The 24,125-nt window shown below is 37.4% G+C and overlaps 1 protein-coding gene across 8 annotated transcripts in view; it reads left to right on the top strand.

The window, feature by feature from the left end:
* SPATA16 (spermatogenesis associated 16) overlaps window positions 1-24,125 on the top strand; it is a 236,212-nt gene that overhangs the window by 207,073 nt on the left and 5,014 nt on the right. For 3 of the 8 annotated variants that reach the window (XM_038583920.1, XM_038583923.1, XM_038583925.1), the window contains exon 11: window positions 23,665-23,702. The exons of 1 other annotated variant lie outside the window; for it this stretch is intronic. In XM_038583920.1, the coding sequence (XP_038439848.1) occupies window positions 23,665-23,702 (38 nt within the window). Of the gene's footprint in view, window positions 1-15,196; window positions 15,514-23,661; window positions 23,703-24,125 lie in introns of those variants that run through there. 4 more of the 8 variants (XM_038583919.1, XM_038583922.1, XM_038583924.1 and 1 more) reach the window with 2 other exon arrangements.

Genomic DNA, 24,125 nt, shown 5'->3' with positions numbered 1-24,125 from the left:
TTGCTCTCATTCATTTTATTTATATTTATATAAGCATATATATATGTATATGTATATATACATATGTATACACACACACACACATTCTAGGCCATAAAACCCACCTTAAAATTTAAAATAATAGAAATCATTCAGTGTCTGCTCTCAGGCCATGATGGAATTAGATTAGAATCAATAACAAAAAAATAACTAGAGAATCTCAAAATACATAGAGGTTAAACAATATACATCTATATAATATATATGGGTCAAATAAGAAATCTCAAGAGAAATTTAAAAATATTTTAAACCAAATGAAAATAAAAACACAACTGACCAAATTCATGTGACATAGTGAAAGTAGTGCTGAGAGGGAGATTTGTAGCATTTGAATGTAAACATTGGAAAAGATCTAAAATCAATCATCTTACTTTCATTGTAAGAAACTAGGAAAAAAGAACAAATTAAGTCCAAAGTAAGCATAATAATATAAATATTAAGAATTAGAGCTGAAATCAATAAAAGTGAAAACAGGAAATCCATTGGGAAAATCAACTAAACCAAAACTGGTTCTCTGAGATCAATAAAATCAATAAGCCTCTAGCCAACCTAACCAAGGAAAAACAAAACAAAACCAGAAGACACAGATTACTAATAATCAGAAATTAAAGAGGGAACATCACTAATAGATCCCATGGAAATTAAAAGAGAATACTGTGAACAAATGCTATGCCCACAAATTTGATAACCTAGATGAAATAATTCCAATTCCTTGAAAGACATAATCTGCCAAAACTCACTGAAGAAGAAATAGATAATCTGAATAGGCCTGTCTATTAAGGGAATTAAATCAATAATTAATAACTTCCTAAATATATGCAGAGCAAATATTTAAATGAAGGAATATATGTAGAGCAAATTATACATGGGGGAAGATAAAGACATATTAAGGAAAGTAAGGCATCTCCAATTGAACATAAAGTGAAGAAAAAAGCAAACTGAAAATTTTGTCTACTGGTGCCTGCATTTTATGCTCAATTGAAGTGTATCTATATATACAGATATTTATATAATTTTATATTATATATTGAAATATATATTAATACCTAGAGCAACTACTAAAATTTCTATACAAAATAATGTGCCATGGGGCAACCCAGGTGGCTCAGTGGTTTAATGCCACCTTCGGCCCGGGGTGTGATCCCAGAGACCCAGGATCAAGTCCCATGTCAGGCTCCCTGCATGGAGCCTGCTTCTCCCTCTGCCTGTGTCTTTGCCTCTCTCTCTCTCTTTCTCTCTCTCTCCCCCCCCTGTCTTTCATGAATAGATAAAATCTTTAAAAAAATAAAATGAAATAAAATGATGTGCCAAAAACACTAGACAAATTAAAATGGAATTCTAAAAAATGTCTCAGTATCCCTGGGAAGGTTAAAAAACAAAAAAAACAAAGAGAGAACAAAAAGAAAAAAAATAAAATGATGAAGCCTTTACATAGCAATAATTATATTAAATGTAAATGGTCTAGATACACTTATTGAAGGACAGAGATTGGCAAAATGAATTTAGAACCATGATTCAACAATATGCTGTTTACAAACTCATCAAATATAATGACATAGGCAGGCTAAAAATCAAAGGATGGAAATCACACAGACGTTAATATAAAGAAGGCAGTAGTGGCTATATTAATGCCAGAGGGGCTGCAAAGGAGAGAAAATTACTGGAGACAGAGAGAAATATTATATAATGATTTAAAAAAAATCAATCCACCACGAAGACATACCAATGTATATGTACCAAACAGGGCTGCAAAAGATGTGAAACATAAATTTATAGGACTTAAAGGAAAAATAGGCAAGTCTGCAGTTATAGTTGGGGATTTTAACTGCTCTCCCTTGATAATTGAAAGAGCAACTAATTTAAAAAGTCAGCAAATATATATAGAACTCCATAATACCATCAACCAAGAGTACCTAACCCACATTTATAGAACATCTATCCAACAACAGCAGAATACACATTCTTTTCAAGTGCCCATGGATTATAAACTATATCGTGGGCCATAAACAAGCCTCCACAATTTTTTTAAAACTGAAATCATAAGCAATGTTTTCTTCAACTAACTTCAATGGAACCAACATCAGAAAGATAACAAGAACATCTCTAAATATTTGGATAATCCGTGGATGAAAAAGAAATCTCAAGGAAAATTAAAAACTACAGTGAACTGAGTGAAAATGAAAATACAACATACCAAAATTTGGTGGACACAGCCAAAGTGGCACTAAAAGTTAAGTGTGTAACATTAAATGTATATAGTATAATAGAAAAAATATCAAGTGAATTATTGAAGTCTTATCTCAAGAACATTAAAAAAAAAAGCAACATAAACCCAAAGCAAATGCAAAGAAGGAAATAATAAAAAGCAAACTAAAAATTGATGAAAATAAAAACAGAAAAAAAATAGAGAAAGTCAATTAAACAAAGCACTGGTTCTTTGAACAGATAAATAAAATCTGCAAAGCTCCAATAAGACTAATGAAGAAAAACAGAGAAGACACAAATCACCAATATCAGGAATGGAATGGGATATCACTATAGATCCTGCAGATATCAAAAGGATAAAAGGGGATATTATGATCAACTCTACACGTATAAATTTGACACTTAGGTGAAATGTATTAATTCCTCAAAAGACACAAACCAGTACAACTCACCCAACATGAAATAATTTTAGTCATCCTATAACTATTAAGAAAATTTAATTCATAGTTTAAAACTCCCAAAAGAGTAATCTCCAAGCCCAGCTGATTTGATTGTAAATTCTATACAATCTCTTTCAAAGAATACAAGAGGAAGAAACACTCTCCAATTCATATTATAAAGTTAGTATTATCTTGATAACAAACAAGACAAAAACAGTACTGAAAAATGCAAATTAATGTCCCTTATGAATATAGATGCAAAAATCCTTAAAATCTTAACAAATAGAATTCAGCAATATGTAAAAAGAATTATAAACCATCACCAAGAGAGTTCATTCCAGAGATGCAAGCCTGCATATTTGAAATTCAATGTAATCTTCCAAATTAACAGGATACAAAAGAAAAATCACATGATCTTATCAATTGATGCAGAAAAAGCAGTCAACAAAATTTAACACCTATTCACGACAAAAACTCTTAGAAAATTAGGGATAGAAAAAAAAAAAAGAAAATTAGGGATAGAGAAGAACCTCCTCAGCTTGTTAAACAGCAGCTAACATTATACTTAATACTCAAAGACTGAAGTCATTTTCCCCAAGATCAGAAACAAGGCAAGGGTGTCACCTTTTACCACTCTTATTTGACCTTATATTGGAAATTCTAACCACTGCCAAGAGGCAAGAAAAGGGAAAAATTAAAGGCATAGAGATCAGTAAAGAAGAAACAGAACTTCTCCTATTTGCAGATGGCATGATTGTCTACATAAAAAAAATCCCAAGGAATCTACAAAATGATGATGATAATAGAAATAATAATAATAGTAAGTGGTAGTAGTATTGAATTCAGCAAGGTTGCAAGGCACAAGATAAATGTGCAAAACTCAATTATATTACTGTATACTAGCAGTGATCAAGGACACTGAAATTTAAAATACAGATACCATTTATAATTGTTCCAAAAAAAAAAATAAAATGCCTTGTTAATGAATCTGACAACACATGTACAGAACTTGAATGCTAAAAACTACAAAACAGGGATCCCTGGGTGGCGCAGCGGTTTGGCGCCTGCCTTTGGCCCAGGGCGCGATCCTGGAGACCCGGGATCGAATCCCACATCGGGCTCCTGGTGCGTGGAGCCTGCTTCTCCCTCTGCCTGTGTCTCTGCCTCTCTCTCTTTCTCTCTGTGTGACTATCATAAATAAATAAAAATTAAAAAAAAAAAAAAACTACAAAACAATAAGGAAAGAAATCAAAGATCTATATAAATGGTGGGATATACCGTGTTCATAAATTTGAAGATTCAGCGTATTATGGATACCAGTCTCTCAAAATTGATATACAGGCTTAATGCAATTGCTATTAAAATTCCAGGAAGATTTTTCATACATGAAAACAAGACCATTCTAAAATGTATATGGAAAGACAAAGAATACAGAATAGCTAAAACCCTTTTAAAAAGAATGAAAGGGGAGGGATTAGTCTACTTAACTTCAAGACTTTATTAGACTTTATTACCTACAACAATCAAGACTTTGTGGTCTCAGAAATAAACCCAGATAAATATGTTCAAATGATGTTTTATAAAGAAGCCAAAAGTAATTTAATGAAGGAAAGATAGCCTCTTCAACAAAGGGTGCTGGAGCCTTTGGACACACGTAGGCATACACACACATACACACACACACACACACACACAAAATCCTGACTTAAGTATCACTCTTTATTCAAAAGCTGGCTAAAACTGTAAAATACAAAAGTATAAAACTTTTAGAAAAAGATAGATGAAAATCTCTGGGATTTTAGTCTTTGCAAATAATTTTTAAACTTGATACCAAAAGCATGATCCATAAAAGTCTAAATTGACAAATTAGACTTCAAAATTAAAAACTTTTGCTTTGTAAAAGATTCTGTTGCAAAGGATGAAAAGACAAGTTACAAGGCAAGAAAAAAATATTTGCAGACAACAAACCCACAAAGGACTAATATTGAGATGATATGAAAACTTTGAAAAATCAACAGTAAAAAATGCAGTTAAACCAATTTGAAGGTGGACAAAAGATATGAACAGACATTTCACCAAAGAGAATGGCAAGTAAACAGATTAAAAGATATTGAACATCACTGGCCCCTAAGGAAACAAATTAAAACCACAATGAGATAAATCACTGCACACCCATCAAATAGCTAAAATAAAAAATAGCGGCAACAATAAATGCTGGTGAGAATCCCTCATGTGTTGCCAGTGGGAATATAAAATGATTCAGCCACAGTTGTTTTGAGGAGGGGTGGGTTTGTTTGTTTGTTTGTTTTTACAGAGAGAAAGAGCATGGGGGGAGGGAAGGAGCAGAGGGAGAGGGAGAGAGAAAATCTTAAGCAGAGTCCACACCCAGCATGGAGCCAGATGCAGAGCTCAGTCTCACCGCCCATGAGATCATGACCTGAGCTGAAATCAAGAACTGGATGCTCAACTGACCAAGCCACTCAGGGGCCCCTGACAGTTTTTTTATAAAACTAAATAGCCATCTACCACATGACCTAACAATTTATACTCCTGGTCATTTGTTCCAGAGAAACGAAGTCTTATGGCCACACAAATACCTGTACATAACTGTTTATGGCAATTTAATTCATGAAAGCCCCCAGATCAGAAATAATCTGGAAATAATCTAGATTCACACCCTTCAAGGGGTGAATCATTAAACAAACTGTGGTACACGGAATACTGCTGAGCCGTGGAAAGGGACAAGCTATTGATACAACAACCTGAATAACCCTCCAGAAACTATCCACTGCATGTTTCCATGTACACAACCTTCTTAAAATGACAAAATCGTACAAATGGACAATAGATTTGTGGTTGTCAGGGCTTCGGGGATGAGGAAACTAAAGAAAGATGGGTGCAGCTGGAAAAGAGCAACACGTGAGGTCTTTGGGGTAATGGAGCTGTTCCCTTCTTGACCGTATCAGTGTCAATATCCTGGCTGTAGTCTACGGTTGTGCAGGCTGTTACCATTCTGGCAAACGGAGAGTACATAGATCCTTCTTGTATTGCTTCTCACTGATGCATGTGAATCCATACTTATCCCAAAATAAAAGTTTTAAAAATACATATTTAAATCCTCAGATAAATTATGCCATTAGATGTCGAAAAAAAAACTTTTAAAAAAAAAACATGATAAATGGTTTCCCCGACAAAGTCATAGCAAGGTTTTGTAATTGTTCTTTAACTCTATGCTAAATGTAACAAAAAATATTATCGTTAGGAGAGTTTTCGATCAAGAGCTGGCAATACAGTTTAGCAGGAAGTTGTTTTTGCACATTTTGTAGCTTCTCAGGGGTAGGCACCTCATATTTTCATGTTGGACTCCTATGATTAACACAGTGAATAAAATACCGAATTCACTTAAATGAGAAAGGAAAAATGTGGGGCTCGTTTGTCTGCTTGAATGCAGGCCAAAAGCTAAAGGAAACTGATATATTATGAATAACAGAAACAACTTGGTTTCAGAAACTAAGTTTATTTTAGAAATTAATTTCAAGCCTGTTTGAAAACAATTGTCATTCTAATAAGAATTAAAATTCAAACCATTTTGGATGATAAATATTTAAAAGCATTTGGTCTGGAAACTGAATGGAACAGAGCAAAGAAACTGTTATCAAATCCACCGTGGTGAAGTGAAATGTCTGTATTGCCGAGAGGATTGGGGTCCATACTGCTAATCTCTAGAAACACATTCTCATTCTGTAACCACCATCATAGTCATATAAACATGATATTTATTCCTGAAGAATGTGATTCTTATTTCATCTACATTTTTTCTTATTAGTCATCTTTAAAAGCTTTACTAAAAAATCCTTTGAGAAGCCAAATTTCTAAGGCATGAGCATATGCAAACAAACCACTATAAACATACCTAATCCCGTCTCCGTGATCCAGGCTACATGAAATCCAATAGGAAGTCCCAGTTCAAGTCTTCCCAGGGTAATTTATCCACGCTTTCATGTTTGAGGTCAACTTCTTTTTGCTGCCATCATTGGGAAGATGCCACCTCGGTTCCCACAGTACCTAAACTGGGCAGGCTTAACATGAACCAGCACGAAAAGTGGATTTTAGAAAGCATCAGCCACATTTGAGGGGAAAATTCGAACTTCATTGAGCTTCCATTCACTTTATGGCTTCCATTCACTAACTGATCATCTTGTAGTTCTGGAGGCTGGAAGCTCCAAGATCAAAGTGTCCACGGGGTTGGTTCCTTCTGAGAACCACGAGTTCTCATCAGTTACATGCCTCTCTGGCTTCCAGTGGTTTGTTGGCAATTTTTATCTTCTTTGGCTTATAGGAATATCACCCAAATCTCTGCCTTTGTCCACACATGGCACTCCCTGTGTGCCTACCCAAATTTCCCCTTTTTATTAGAACACCAATCATTTGGACTAGAGCCCACCCTAATGACTTCATTTTAGCTTGGCTACCTCTGTAAATAAGGTTACATTCTGACGTATTGAACGTTAAGTCTTCAACAAATGAATTTTGAGAGAACACAACTCAACCCAGTAGTGTTTGATTTTAATGGACTTTGGAAGGAAAAGGGCCACCCAGATAGATCTTCACAGCACTTCTCATTCCCCTCCACCACATCTGAACAGCTCCCCTTTCACAGCTCTACTGGGCGACTCCTTTTGTATAGTCCCTTATTGTTATTATCTCTCACTTGCTTTGCAGATATTGAACTTCTTGTCATTTCTTTCCTTCTAACTACTACCCTAAAATTCCGTTTCTTTCTCAGCAATGCCTTTGGTCTCATGGCCAGCTCTCACACAATAAATGGAAGGCAGTGATGTTGCTTTCACTATGCCTTCAATTACCACATGAGAATAGGTTGGATTTCTGTGCAAATGAAGTCACAGTCAGCAGCACAAAATGATGGAGAGTTCATAGCAATCCTCCTTCACATGAAAGCTCTTAAATGAACAGAGTATCACCTGACCCAAGGGCATCCCTATACTTTCCACCTATACAGAAGATACAAACCAATTTAAAGTAAAAGATTATTGGAGTAAGTACTCAAGTACCTTTTAGCATGGCCTATATTTAAAGTGATTATGAGTAGTTGTGTGTGGGAAAACATATTATTTTTACCTATGAAAATGTTGCATTTTATCCTGAAATCCAGTAGAAAATCGTAAGTCTTGATATGCTAAAACATATATATAAAATCATTAACTTAAAAAAAAACTTAGTGCCAGTGCATAATCTTGTGCAGTTATAAGATGAAAAGGAAATGAGCGCACTGTGAACTACCTTCTGCTGTTAAGCTAATCCATAAAAGGGGCCCTGTGCATGCAAGATACAATTCTGATACATCTAGAGAAGAAAATATAGGCCTTTTTAGAGATGATAATCTTATAAATGGGATACAGGGGAGACTCAAGAATCCCAGTATCTATGAGTGTTTATATCAACCAGTTCAGTACCTCTCAGTATATAAAAAACTACAACAGTAAAAGTTGTTGAATCCCTGTCATTTCCATAATGCTCCTTCATGCGGTACGGCCAAATTGCAATCTGCCCTCCTTCCATGGAGCCCATTTCTGTTGAATGAATCCAGATCAATTGGAAGGGATTTTAAAATTTTATCAAATCCAACATCCAGCTCACACATGACTCACAAATATTTCATGCTCTCCAAGAGTCACCTAATGTTTGATTTCCAATCTCTGTGGTGGGGGTTGCCATACCTCATCCTAAATTTCCTTTCATTTTTATACACTTGTGAAAAAACAGTTATACCCAATATCTACTTTGTCACCCATTTGATGACTCATTCTGTTATTCATTGACTCAACAACTATTTATTAAGTACTTACTATGAAACTATGAAGCCACCAGGCACTACACAATGTACTGCTATTTGAATCTTCATGGATGGCTACACCATTTATCAAGAGCATTTCACAAACATCAAACCATTTAATCCTCACAAAAACCCTGTCAAGTAGGCTGTGATCATCACTATTAATTTGTTATTTATACTAGAGATGAGAAAAATTAAAGGTCAGTAGTGAAGTCTGCATGACTAGTGGAAGACTTGAGAAACAAACTCACTCCCTACTTGTGGATAGCACGCTTTTCCTGGATTAGCCAACACAAAAGAAACCCATCACCCCTTCCCCCATAACAACCTTGATATACTTCAACACCACAGACTCCTCTTACGATCCCTTCTTCATATTAAAGACCTCCAGATCCTTCAGCTTTCTTCATACAGTTTGGAGTCAGACCCTTGGCATACCCAGAACCAAACATGATAGCCCAGATGTGGTATGACACGAGCAGAGAAGGGATAAAATTCTTTGTCTCCTTTGAGACAGACACATTTTACTGAAAGGGCTTTTTTTTCATATTTTTATTGAGATATAATGGACATATTATATTAGTTTCAGGTGTACAACATAATTATATTCATATATACTGCCAAGTATATTATATATTATTATTATATATTATTATATATTATAATATTATATATTATATTCATATATACCACACTAAGTCCAGTTAACATCCATTGCCACACGTAGTTACAAGTTTTTCCTGTGAGAACTTCTAAGATGGAATCTCTTATCAATTTTCAAATATACAGTACCATATCATCAACTCTAGTCCTGTAGCCACCATGCCATGCCGTACAGCACATCCCCATGACTTATTTCATCACTGGAAGTTTGTACCTTTTGACCACCTTCACCTACCTTGTCCCCCTCCCCCACACCCCTGCACGTCTGACAATCACCCGCCTGTTCTCCGTATCTATGAGCTTGGTTGTCTTTCTCTGACTTATTCCACTTAACACAATGCCTTCAAGTTCCATTCCTGCTGTTGCAAATGACAAGATTTATTTCTTTTTCTGGCTGAATAATATTCCTCTGTGTGTATGTGTGTGTGTAAGACATTTTCTTCATTCATCCATCAGTGAACACTCGCTTGCTTCCATGAGATAGACACATTGTTCTCTGTGATCCTGCTTAGTTTCTAGGGCAGCACCCAGAGAATACTGTTGATTCATACTGAACTCGCAACTAATATGTGCCGTCAGAAACTCTTCTCTCCTCTCTCTGCCCCCTCCTAATTCTGTCTCTTATATAGTGGAATTTTGAAATTCCTACCTACTCACAAGCCTTTAACATATGGCAACTACAATTAGCTGAGTTACTGAGGCACCATCCCTCCCAGAGTAGAGGCCAAAAACGTAGTGTCTATTAATGATGTTTTATCTTTTTATTTTACCTCACTTTTGTATTTTTTCATTTAGTTATGGTTTGTCTTTTCCTGTTTACTGCGCATACATTTCCAGATTCAAGTATTACTGCTACTATTAAATAATAGTGATTCAGACTTACGCATACTTCACATAAATTGTTTAATTTAATCTTACTGGACCCTGTGAAGCAATTGATAGAAAAAGAAACTTAGGTTTTTAAGAAGTTAAATAAAATTGCACAAAGTCACACAACTTCTAAGAAAGTGCTGGAATTCCCAACCAGATATATCTGACTTCAGTACTATGTCTCTGTGATCATCACTTTTTTACTCTGAATAACTGAAAGCATCATTTTTGTTTTTCTTCAGCACTTTTTCACTGCCGAAATGCTTTTCATGTGGTAGGCTTCAAAATGGTGGGTTGTTGTTTTGTTTTTGTTTTTGTTTTTGTTTTTTTTTAATTTGGAGTTTTGTTTCATTCTGCCTTTTATTATACATCCAGTTTTAATTAACTTCTGATTATGTGACCTTTTTTTCTATTTTTTTCATATTTGGCACTAATCAAACTCATTTCTTTTCCCTAAAACTGTTCATCTCATTGTATTTCTTATCTCATTAAAAATCATCATTATCTCAAGTTAGAAACTTACAGTCATTCCTAATCTTGCCTGCCTTCTTGTCCCAACACAGAAATTTTCATCAAGTCTATAGTCTACTTCCTAAATATCTTTTAAGTTCTTGATTCAGGCCCTCGTAACATCCTTCATATCCTAGTACACTGGTCCCCTGATTGATTCACCTGCCTCTAGTTTCCCTGGCTGCATTCCATTCCACATAATGGTACCAGATTTACTTACTAACCACACTTTTAAAAGTTTAAAAGTGGTTAAACACTTTTCCACTTTTTATAAGCTGACCCCAATCAATATTTCCTGCTGTATGTATCTCTACTCCCAGTTCCTTGATCACATCTATGCCCTAAGAAACTTGCCCCTATCAAGTAGCCCACGTTCTTTCACAACTCTGCTCTTATGGATGGCCTTCCTCTGGAATGCACTTCCTGTTCTGGCAAAGAGCCACCTCCTATGTCTAGCAATGCATGTCCACATTCCTTCAAATAGAATTCACTGTTCTGACATTTTTGCCAATAGAACTTTTTGTATATTATTCTAATATAGACAGTTATGCTTTACTGCAACCATGTTTTCATTAAACCTCTCCTACGTGAATATCAGTTCCTCATAAACAAATATCTGATATTTTTGCTTATCACCCTATCATGGTGCCAAGTACAGTAAATGGTCAATAAATCTTTGTATGAAACAACAAATGTGCTCCCTTTGAAATCTAAGCTGATTAGAAATTTTCCTGTCATATAAGCTGGTCTGTTTAGTTACCTCCACATTTCTAACTCGTTGGCATTATTTGTTTTCGTACTGTTAAAGTCTTAATTTTGAGATCTCCTATTACTACTTCTCAGGCTGCCTTCTCTTTTAGAGTTCCACAGTTCTGAACTTCATTCTGAACTTCTTGAATCTACACTAAATCGCGACTGACAGATTTTTGTGTATAAGATTTAAAGGTCCTGAGAAACTAGTTGATAATAACTTCCTTAATCTTTGATGTGGACTATGAATGATAGCCATACGATAGGTGAGAATCTGGCCTCTCGCTGAGACCTTCAGTCCCCTTGGTCCTCTCACATCCCAAAATTCTCTGCAAGCTCATTTGTTCTGATGTCCATAGTTCTGAAAAGCCAAGTCAGCATTGGCACATAGATGCATAAAAAAATGCCATCTGCCCATTTTGCAAATGGGAAAATTAGACCCAGAATGACCAGCTAGACTATCTGATATAGTTAAGCAAGTAGATTCTGTGCTGAAAAGAAAAACTCTAATAAGTCCTCTGCTCCAAAAACTGGCTCATTTCCCTTCCTTACATGCTTACATATTTCTTTGTGTTTTATTTCCCTAAGGGCTTTATAGAAATTTCTATCGTTCGCAATCTGTTCTTCTTAGTTATATGAATCTATTTTTCTCTTCAACTAGCATTTTTCTTTCCTTGACTTAAAAAAAGAAAATAAAGAACCAGCTTTACTAAAAACATGTTGCAGCTCTCCTACACTTCAGAAAGTATAGAAGCTAAAATGGACTTACTTTACTGCATAGTGTGTCATTCACCTAATGGTATAATCTAAGGGAATAACCTCTGATTTGAGAAATGTGAGGACTCATGTAAGATTGGACTAACTTAGATCTAATGTGAGTACAAGTCATGGAATTTTTTTGGCTTGGTGTGTCCTTGGAAATTATCCAGGCAAACCCTTTCTTCACCAAAGGTCAATTAAGCTAAGCCCAGAAAGGCCAAGTGACTTTTTTGGGGTCACAGATCAAAGTTATCTGGGGCCACAAGCAGAACTCAACACTCCTGACTCTCTTTATCCAGTGCCCTTTCTACCTCAGTCCACTTGGAGTACAGAGGTTACACCTTGTAAGTACCTTGCCTGGAGACTCTCAAAGCTGAATGATGACAATAGGATGATGGCAAATGAAAGTGGTAATTATTTAATTTGTAAGAGAAAAGAAAGCCTTCCTGATACGTTGCATACCAGGCATCCCTGGGAATGTGGAAAAACAAGTTGGTTTCTGAGGTCTTCAGCTCTATTACCAGAGAGGAGGATTACTGAGGGACTACGGTATCCTAGATGCTGGGGAATGGTGGATGACATTGACCTAGTTCCTGCCTTATAGACCTTAAAACCCAGATGGAAAGACAGATATTAAATAAATCATTATAAACAATTAGGTAAGAAAAAAAATTTACAATTTGCAAAGAGATAAATGGGCTGCTATGGGAACATATATGTTACTGAGAAACCCAGTGTGGTCTGGATTGTCAAGGAAGATGTCCCTGAGGCACTGGTGTTGAACCTGAAATTCAGGGGAAATCTAAGGGTTCCTGAAGGAGTACTCCGTCGCATGGCATGTCATTAGGAAGACCCAGGGTACAGAGAACACGGCCCTGCTGTGCTCTGATAAGACAGATGTGCTACACACTGAGGCAAATGAGTGATAGGAGACAGGATCAGAGATACAAGAGAAACCAGACCACTCAGAGCCGTGCAGGCCATGTGAAGGGCTTGGGAATCCATTTAGGTATTTTCAGCGAGGAAAAAAATGTGACCAGATTTACATTTTAAAAAGTTCATTCCAGGGCACCTGGGTGGCTCAATGGTTGAGCATCTGCCTTTGGTTCAGGTTGTGATCCCGGGGTCCCCGGATCGAGTCCCATATTGGGCTCCCCACAGGGAGCCTGCTTCTCCCTCTGCCTGTGTCTCTGCCTCTCTCTGTGTCTCTCATGAATAAATAAATAAATGAAATCTATCTATCAATCAATCATTCCAGTACCGTTAGGAGAACAGGTTGAAAGGACAGCATGTGAACCGACCAGGGAGGCGGTAAACACCTAGGCCGGGGTAAGACAAGCAGGTAGTGTACTCCAGCTCCATTTAGCAAGTACTCTCGGTTCCAACCAGGCATCCTATGTTTCTTCTTTGTCTTTTTAAAAAAGTATTTATTTATAAAAAATAATAAATTTATAATAATAATAATATAATAATAATAATTTAGATCATGACCTAAGCTGAAGGCAGATGCTCAACTGCTGAGCCACCCAGGTGCCCCTCTTCTTTGTCTTTTTTAATGAAAGGCAACCCAGTTAGTCAACTCGGCTCTTAACAAATACAATTTAAAGAGGAACAAAGACAGCAGCCACCTAATGGATATTTTAAACCAATTAACATTGAAAGAAGCTTTTTTTTTGGTAACGTTAAGATTGTAATTTTGAATGGTATTTGGACTAATTGCAAACATTCTAATTGTAAAGAGCTTTGATTTAAATGATACATTTCCAGTGCAAAAACATGAGTGAGTCATCAACTCAGCTACTGAAGTAACGGTAAAGTGCCATCCATTGTGTTTGTTCTGATTGTGCTCTGTGTTAATTTTTTACTTATGATTTTGGTGCAGGTTGGATAGTACCGATGTACCGAGTACATAGAATAATCCACTGGTTTCATGACAGCCCCCCTCAAAAATATCCTGTCAGATTGTTTTGATGATTGCTGCAATGATCAGACATCATAAACAACAGTGTGTTTGGGGAGAAATTTACCTGAAGTAATTTTAGGTTTTCAAAAAGAATTGTTTTCCCACAAATAAATTACCTTATTTTCTTAAGGAAACCAATGGACAATTTACATCACCTGGTGTGATAAAAGACCCGAGCATAACATATAGATGAGTGCTACCATTTATTATTCTCTTTTTGACAATCTGAATTATCTTTTGGATATTACCCCGAATGATAAATCAAGTGATTTAAAAGTAGAACTCAAAATTGGAAAATTAGAGTTTAAGTGCTTTTATCTTAAGTGGATGATATGTTCGTGTACCTTGAATAATAAGTGCTCTAGCTTTGAGCTAACTTTATGACAATGGGCTCTTCAGTCAGTGACTTTAGGCTAATACAATATGCAGGTGCTGGGAGTCAGGGCTGAGTAGAATTATTGTGCCTACAGACTCTTCATGAGAGCCCAACTCAGCATATACGTACGCAAGCTGCTCTAGTTCTTTAGTAGAATAAAATAGTGACAAATAGTACAACACATTCAACCAACCGTCACTGAATAATTGTAAGTTTTCTTTGCAGAAAGACTAATAGTTTATTTTTAAGAATGATTGTTGTGCATGTCATTACTTTATCTCATTCCCTGGGGTGTGGCATTTTTTAAGAAAATGTATTTCCCCAAAATTTTGTCTTGATTTAAAGGAGAAATGGTTCTTTGCTAAGACAATGTGTAATGTTCATTTTTCTCCCAAATGCCAGAAACTCTGGCTTTGTTTGTTTCCAAAGGCATCCTTTTTCACTATTTACTTCTGTTTGAAACCCCTGGTTTTACTGACCATTGAAGTCGGCGGGTGATGCTATTCCCGCACTTACTACCCGGCACAGCGGGCCCGGCGGTGAAGCGGGCTCGGCAGGCCTGCCTCGAGTTCCTAAAATAAGGGACCCTGAAACGGAAACCCCAAAGGAGGGAGGCTTTTATGTTCACTCGTTTCCATCTCTGCCAATTCCGTCCCAACACGGACCTGTCCAACGCCTTGTAATTTTAAATACCTCACCATTTTCCCAATTCCACAAAGCCTGGAAAAACAGCAGCAACCCTTGTCCAATCTGTTTATTTCTCCTAGGTTGGACGAATTGAGGACTTCCTATACCAATTAGAGGACAGTTTCTTAAAAACTAAAAAACTGAGAACTGCTCGAAGGCAAAAAACAAAACTGAAGCGGCTTCAGACAGTGCAGCCAAGCTAGTCCCTGGGGGCCGGGCTGCCACCCCGAGGTCCCAGAGGAAGGGGCAGTGGCCACCCGCAGCCTCAGGTGACAATCCAGGAGCAAAGGCCTCTGGCCCAAGGCCCAGGGCGCACGGCCCTGGGCTCCGTGTTACAAAGGGCTTGCACACTTCACTCATCTTGACTGGCAGCAATAAATGTTCTCAACAAGTTTGACTTGACTCCTGTTCAAATTTGACTTAACGTAGCTCAACAGCTCATAAAATAACCAGCGCTGCCTCTTTCACCTGCTTTGTTCTTTCAAACTCTACTAACCTTTACCAGGTTTCCCCAAGTCTGCTTATAATAGTCATGCATATTCATGCGTACCATCAAGAGTTATTCACACGCCGTGGATAGATAGGGACAAACAATAGACATGCAAATTTAAAAATTATACAACTCATAATATACTTTCTCAGCCCTTATGGAGATAAGTCATATGTGGTACAACCGATATGATAGTTGAGCTGTCTCATTAAAATCTCTATTTTTTCCCCTAAAATCTCTACCCTTTATATTCCCCTCTCCTTAAATGTACCACTCAACACAAACACACATATGTGACAAGGCCGTGAGTCAAAAGCCATCACTCAATACCTCTGCTGACACCAACAAGGGGATTTGAAGATAGGGTAAGAAGGAAGAACTCAGACACAGAGTAAAATAAACAGGAAATCAGATTTTTTTAAAAAAAAATAAAATCTGGGGGAAAATGGCCAGGATCTCAGAGAACACTGATAAAAACATGAAAAGGAAAAAAAGAGAATAAAATATTCAGTGCTGAAGTTTTCATTATACTGTAGGTTGTAAAGGCATCAATTAATAATTTAATCTTAAATATATATTAGATTTCTGTGCTCATAATTACACAAGGTATAAATATTTTTAAATTCTGAAATAAAATAGGACTTTGGTTTTCCCAGGGACCATCTTACCTTGATCAAAGTAGTCCCTTCTTTTCTACCCCACTCCAGAGAATTCCATCACGGCTATCGCCTTACCTCAAGCTAGTTGCTAATGTAATTGTAGGCATTTAAAGACCGTGGAGTTTAAGAAAACTCCTTTTCGATTTAAACTCACACTGGCGTGGCACCTCAGTTCTATCCTCATAAGTACTAGAAAACAATTTCTTTCTATAGCACCTTGGGTCTAGCCAAATGCGGGAGTCTAAGGTAAATGGCTCAGACTCCCTCTGACCTCCTCTGCTCTTATCACTTCTCACTATTGTTAGAATTTCCCATTAAAAAAAAAAAAAATCTTGGGACATCTGGGTGGCTCAGTGGCTGAGCATCTGCCTTCGGCTCAGGGTATGACCCCAGGGTCCTGGGATCGAGTCCCACATCAGGCTCCCCTCAGGGAGCCTGCTTCTCCCTCTGCCTGTGTCTTTGCCTCTCTCTCTCTCTCTCTGTCTCTCATGAATAAATCTTTTAAAAAAATTCTCATAACAAGCTTCTAGGAAACGAAGCTTGTTAGTTTTGCATTTTGACTTTAGTGTTAAAATTTTATTTTCCAAAAAGATTTCTATGTCCTGTAACTGTTTTTAGTGGAGATAGAATCTTAGCACTGTCTGTTTGTTTACTCAGATGTTTTTCTCTGGAAAATGTATTAATATTCAATAAGTGATCAATTGCTTTATCTTAGTTTTTTGAAGATTAAAATTCTCTCATTCCACAGTACCTGAAGATTATATTTGAAAATAATATAACTGCGATTACTAGATTACAGCTTCACTGCTTAATCACTTTCCCCACATCCAATGCTAAATGTCCATTGGTTATTTGGGCCGGTGCTTGGTTAGGTGCTTGGTTTGGCTGGCGCTTGGTTCGGGAAAGAAGTTCTAGTCAGTCTTAGGAAGGATGATATATAATGGAAATTCAAAGCTTTCAAAAGAAACTTCTGGAAAAAGAGAATCAATCTTCATAGTTTTCAATAAGGTATCAAGGTATCAAACCTTTAGAATTTTAACAGGTTCCACAGCATTGTCCATAGGAATGAATTTTGCTGGTGGTCTCCAGTTTCTACGTTAGTATCAAGAGCCTTGAATAGCAACAATGCAGCATAATTTACTGCACCTGGCCTCCAGCCCTTCTTTTTTTTTCTCTCTCTCTTTTGTTTTTGAAGAGGTGGAGTATGAGGCAGAGGGAGAGGGAGAAAGAGAATCTTAAGCAGGTTCCGCACCCACCGTGGAGCCGAAGTAGCTCTTGATCTCACAACCCTGAGATCATGACCTGAGTTGAAACCAAGAGTCAGATGCTTGACTGACTAAGCCACTCAGGCCCCATCCCTTCTTTCTTTTTAAGTTCTTTGCGGAGGAAGGACTTGTAAAGCAATATGGTATTAGTAAAAAACAATAGCAATAATAATAATAAAGAGAAAGCAAAGTTTACAAAGCACTTGCAAAATGCTTCTATTTCATTTCAGCCTCACCAGAATTTCATATATGCATTTCCTCCATTTTACAACTGGGGAAACCAAGGCCCAAAGAGGTTCATGTCTTGCTTGATTCCAAAGACTTGTTTTGTCCTCAGCTTGCTATTTGAAATGTGATTCATGGACCAGCAGTCTCAGCATCACCTGGGAATTTGTGAGAAATGCAGAATTTTAAGCTCCTCGCCAGATCAACTGAATCTGAATCTGTGTTTTTAAGAAGATCCCTGGGTAGGAGTGCCTTGGGTGGCTCAGTTGGTTAAGTGTCTGACTCTTGATTTCGGCTCAGGTCATGATCTCAGGGTGGTGAGATGAAGCCCTTGTTGGGCTCTGTGCCAAGCAGGGAGCCTCTTAAGATTCTCTCCCTCCCTCTCCCTCTGTTCCTCCCCCTACCCCCACATGCACATTTTCTCTCAAAAAAAAAAAAAAAAAGTCTCTATATGTTTTATATGCACATTAAAATCCAAGAATTGTTCCTTTACCCTATTGGAAGATATTTTCTTGTCACCTCAAAGTTAACCTGAAACAAGGATTTATTGATGTGGCTACTCTTAAGTTTTGGTTCAAATTAATATCTCCTAGTATGATCATTCCTTGCAGAGGTTTATGGACCAAAAGAACCAAAAATTGTATGTTCTATCTCTGACATTTTCTTGAAGGGATACTGGATTTTATTCTGTAACATTCCAAAGACATGAAGTGAAACAACAAAAAAAGACATACTATCCAAAAAGGAGAAGTGATATACATTTGATGATCAGATCAATTGAAATATTATTAATTGTATAGCTAGTCCACCCCCTAAATGCTTCAATAATCTCAGTTTCCTTTATCTCCCACTACTTGAGGAGCATCTGGATGAGGAGCAGAGCTCTGCTGGTCTCTAGTGCTAAGGGGCAACTTGTCTTTCAAAATGACTAAACAGATTCTTCCCAACTTGTCTATATTAAGATGATAAATTCCATCCATACAGTGTATTTGGAGGTTGCCATGGGGGTAAGAAATAGGTCAAGTACACAAGTCCCACACCCAAAGGAAGAATTCCAAAGGGGACTACCCATGATCATGTGAAAATCGTGTATGTTCTGATCCACATCTGCCTCGATGCCAGGCCCTTAATCATTCTCAGTCATTTCTGGACCATTCTTGAGGGCATTTTGGTGTCGTTTGTATATGTAGGGGTTCAGAATTTGTCACCCTAAAACATACCACATTGGCATATTATTTGAATAAAGAGACTTAAGAAACAGCCAGTGCAAGAAGAATATTCTAAACTTCCTCTGTGCCCCTGAAATCAGGAAACAAATCTCCCTGTACCAGGAGGATAGAAGACGTCCTTATCACCAGAGATAGGGAAGTTAGCTCCCCCGAATTGATAAACCTCGTTAATTCTTGACCATTTGCTACCCCAAGCCCAAACCCCTCTGGCTTGTCAATTCTACACAATCCTATTGTTTCTCGAGTCTAAGAAGTACAAAAGCTGCCCGCTCTGGTCAGTTCTTTGAGTCTCCTATCTTTGAGGGGCCTCTATTCGTGCATACATACATAATTAATTTTTTTTTCTCCCATTACTGTGTCTTTTTATACAGGGGGATCTTGGCCAGGAACATAGAATGGTAGAAGAAAATTATTTTTCTTCCCTTACAGATGTTTTCTCATCTTTTCAATTTCAAACCTATAGAGAAGTGGCAAGAATAGTAAAACATAGCTGATATGCTCTTCACATAGATTTCCCCAGTTATTAAAATTTTGACTCAAAAAAAAAAATAAAAATAAAAAATAAAATAAAATTTTGACTCACTTGCTTCCTCTCTGGCCCTTGTATCTCTCTCTCTCTCTCCCCGCCCCCACTCTCCTCTCTTTCTTGCTCTCTCTCATCAAGTAAAATCCATTAAAATACATTCATAGGGGATCCCTGAGTGGCCCAGTGGTAGTGCCTGCCTTTGGCCCTGGGCAGGATCCTGGGGTCCTAGGATCAAGTCCCACATCAGGCTCCCTACATGGAGCCTGCTTCTCCCTCTGCCTACGTCTCTGCCTCTCTCTCTCTCTCTCTCTCTGCCTCTCATAAATAAATAGATAGATAGATAAATGAAATTTTTTTAAAAACCACATTCCGTAGAAAAATCAAATTGTTTCTTCCAGTAAAATCACCTTGTCATGAAGACACTATGCTAATCCCCCACATTCAGGTCTTAATTTGTTCTCTGAATCGAATGGAGCCAAGTGACCACAGTTACTTAGACACTGCTAGGGGAAGAGGCTGTGGACAGCACACACCACAGTGTCCGTCTCCTCACCTCCAGACTTTCTATGGCGTTGCTCTGATGGTCACAGCGGCTTTCAGCAGGAGCAGGGTCCTTGAAGAAGGAAAAGCAAGTAGCAAAGGCCATTTGCTGGTAATTCATACTTTTGTATGTCTTTGACAGTCACAAGTCTTTATTCTTTGAGAACAGATCATGCAGTTTTTGAAAACAGCCAAAAATTACTCAGAACCCAAATTGGTGACACTCTTCTACGTCTAAATCATGGGCCTCTCTGAAGTAATGGCATGTACAGAAGCAACTACATTTAAATAAGTATAGCTTTCCAAGGTGACTCCTCTGAAGAGAACCACCTGCACCTTGGTATCGACATGCTAATACACCTGTTTAAAAAACCTGTCTTGTCAGGCACTAGTATAGGCTTCTGATAGAATAGAACACTGGATAAATTAAAAACCCATCTAGAAAGCAATCTGTCGATATGAGCTCTAAAAATATTTATAACCTTTACCCCAATAATTCCACTTTTAGGAAACTATACTGAAAGAATAATAAAATACATACTAAAAGATAGAAATTCAACGATATTCATCACAGGGTTATTTTAAGTAGAAAAATAAAATGAACTCAACCAAAATTTTTCAACATAGGTAATAGACTAAATGATTTATGACATTCTATCCAATGCTTCACCTAATAACATAAAAATTTTATAATGTTAAAAAAAAGCAAGATATAAAACTACATACAGCGCAATTATAGCTAGGCTATAAAATACATACATATAAAAGACTAGAAAGAAATACAAAATATTTTAAGAATGGTTATCTTTAATGGAAGTAGTTATGGGTGATTTTATTATCTTTTCCTTAATATTATACAGTAAGTATATGTTTCTTGATAATAAGAAAAAAATCCTCAAAAAACTTATTATTCAATATTATTCTGCAGAGAAAGGCCAACTCCTATCAGCTTTTATTTGCCTGTTTACAAGAAAATAATCATATATTCTGATATTTGCATCACAGTCATTGCTGTTCCATAGACAGAGGCCTATGACAGCATTTTTTTTTTACAGAATTCTTTGTGGCATAAAATTTTTTATAACTACCCCTACCACACATCCCTTAGACGTACAGTTCAGAAGGTCACTGAAGTAACTACTACACAGCACCAATTCTGTCTCACCTGCCTGTATAAAGAACATGATACCACGTGGGGATTGTCCCTATTTACTTGCTTGTGTTCCTCCTCGTACTTGTCTTCTCCGAGTGTTTTGTGTCATTCTTTCCCTGCACGTGCAGAATGCCACCTCATAAAGTACGAGATGATCAGAGACCAAAGTCCCTTAAATCAAAATGTACTGAAAGTTGAAAGACCACTAGGAGAGCAAAGCTTTAATTTATAGTGGCCTGATTGATGGAGATGGTGTGATGGGGTCCAAGTTCAATCAGATATTTCACAAGTTGCCTGATCCACTCAGCAGTGCCCTAGGCTCCCGGACAGGGATACAAAGGACTCTGGTGCAGCCTTGATGAGCAGCAGATTGTCAGGACAGAATGGCCTAGAATGACACGTAGGGGCAGATTCCTATTTTTGATAAGTCATCAAAGGAAGAAAAAAAAAAATCAGAAAACAGGGCAGCCCAGGTGGCTCAGAGGTTTAGTGCCACCTTCGGTCCAGGGTGTGATCCTGGAGACCGTGGAGCCTGCTTCTCCCTTTGCCTCTCTCTCTCTCTCTGTCTCTCTCTCTGTGTCTCTCATGAATAAATAAATAAAATCTTTAAAAAAAAAAATCAGAAAACAGACCCAAAGAGCATCCCCAAAATTTATAAATGTAAGCATATCCTGCTTGTACCTTAGTGAAAAGAAACCAGAAACAGACTACATGAAATAATTAGAACTCAAAATCACTCTCCACACACATCATTTAATAAATGGCACGGGAGCATGAAAATTAACTCTTGCTTATGTTCTGTTGTTGTGATCTTCTATGAGTCCGAGGCAATGTGTGGGACAAACATGCATGAGTAATCAAGACTTCGACTTTCTTTTTAAGTAAGTGTATAGGGAAATAGGCAAATATTTCATGAGAAATGGGCAGACCGCATCCCTGATAGTGATAACAAGCCCGCCTTTTCTCTAAGCCTTGTACAATAGGTTTATAGATACGAAGAGCTATGCCAGGCCCTACTTTCTCGAAACCAGAAAGGGAGAATTGGTGTAGTGCAGCTATCAAAGGCGTAGCCCTAAGAACAGTACCTCTCATAGCGACCACTCGATTCAAGCTAACTGATGGTGGTGGTAATCATAACAAGGAAAACAAAATAGGCTTAGATTTTGGAAGATCTGTGTTCAAATTCTAGATCTTTTACAAAGGGAGATGATAAATCTTTCCATTCTTAATGAGATTTCAGGAAGGTGAAGTCATTGTCCTATTTAGGCCTTACTATAGAGCTGAGGCCAGAAATATTATCTTCTTCCACAGATGAGAAATCCAAGGTCCAGAAGGTGAGGTAATGTCCTTATTGACACAAAGGAGCAAAACTGGGGTTCGAACTTGGAGTTGGAACTTGATATATTGCTTCTTTGAGTTTTATTATTAGACTACTGTTAAGACCTTCTGGGTCCCAGGTAATGTTAACATTATACATACCTGGGATTGCCCAAAGCTGACCTGAGCAGCTTGCTCTGTATCCAATACAGTAGCTACTGGCCAAGTAGGACTACTGAGCCCCTGAAATGTACCTAGCACAACCAAAGAACTAATTCTAATTTAAACTTTATTTTTTTAAAAAAATTTTTTAAGTTAAATTTAAAAATTGGCACTTCATCCGGGTATTGAAAGTATTGAAGTATTTGAAATACTTCAAAGTATTTATTTGGAACAATTTGGGGATGAAAATCTACCTTTTAACTGTAAATTTTATGAAATCTAAATACAGATCAAACATTTCCAAAGAAAATTTAGTGTCCAAATTGAAAAATTCTATAAGTGTAAAACACACACCTGATGACTTCAAAGACTTAGTATTAAAAAAATGTTAAATATCTCACTAATGATATTTTGGATATGGTGATTTAAAGAAAATATATTGGGCAGCCCGGATGGCTCAGCGGTTTAGCGCCACCTTGGGCCCAGGGTGTGATCTTGGGGTCCCAGGATCCAGTCCCACATTGGGCTCCCTGCATGAAGCCTGCTTCTCTCTCTGCCTGTGTCTCTGCCTCTATCTCTGTCTCTCATGAATAAATAAATAAAAATCTTAAAAAAAAAAAAAAAAAACAAGAAAAAACATATTGTTAAAATGCATTTCACATTTTTGTTTCCCAGAAGGGGAAGTCAGCGGGTGGGGGGTGGGAGGGTTGGGTAGGGTAACCAGGTGATGGGCATCAAGGAGGGCACACGATGAGATGAGCACTGGGTGTTGTATGTATGAGTACTGTATGTTGGCAAATTGAATTTAAATAAAGTTTAAAAAATTCTTTTAAAAAGTAAACACATTTTGGTTTCCTTTTTTTTACTGTTATTAGTAAAACACTCATACTTGTATATATGGTTTGCATCGTGTTTCTATTGATCAGCACCAGCCTGGATAATAAGTCAGCTGGAACTGATCGTTCTCCCCTCTTCCCAGCAGGACGGACTGCTCAGGAACCTGGCCATCCAATTCTGGCTGTAAGTGACCATGGACCCCAAGTCCCCACTTTGTTTTGTCAATTCTTCACAAATTTATTGTTTTTCTGTCTAACGGGTATAAAAGCTGTCCATGTTGGTCATTTCTTTGGTGCTCTCGTAGGCATAAAATTAAATCTGTCTCTGCTTAATCCATCTTATGTCGGTTGAATTATCGGACTAGTCAAAGAACCCAGAAGGGAAGAGGAAGAAAGTTTTCCTCCCCTGCACTTGCCCTGTAAGATGAGGGATCTGGGAGGAAGCAGGTCCTGCTCCTGGAAGGTTCAGCCCAGAAGGCACACCTTGCTGAACCTTGCTTAAAGTTCCCCTAATAAAGCCTTTGTAACCCAAAGGACTATAGAGTGGTGACCACGAAGGGACCTACCTTGCACAACAGGGGTTCCTGGGAATACCTGGAGAGAAAGA

This window comes from Canis lupus, chromosome 34 (genome assembly GCF_011100685.1).
Source record: "Canis lupus familiaris isolate Mischka breed German Shepherd chromosome 34, alternate assembly UU_Cfam_GSD_1.0, whole genome shotgun sequence".
NCBI lineage: Eukaryota > Metazoa > Chordata > Mammalia > Carnivora > Canidae > Canis > Canis lupus.
This window is presented reverse-complemented; position numbering and strand designations above follow the sequence as displayed.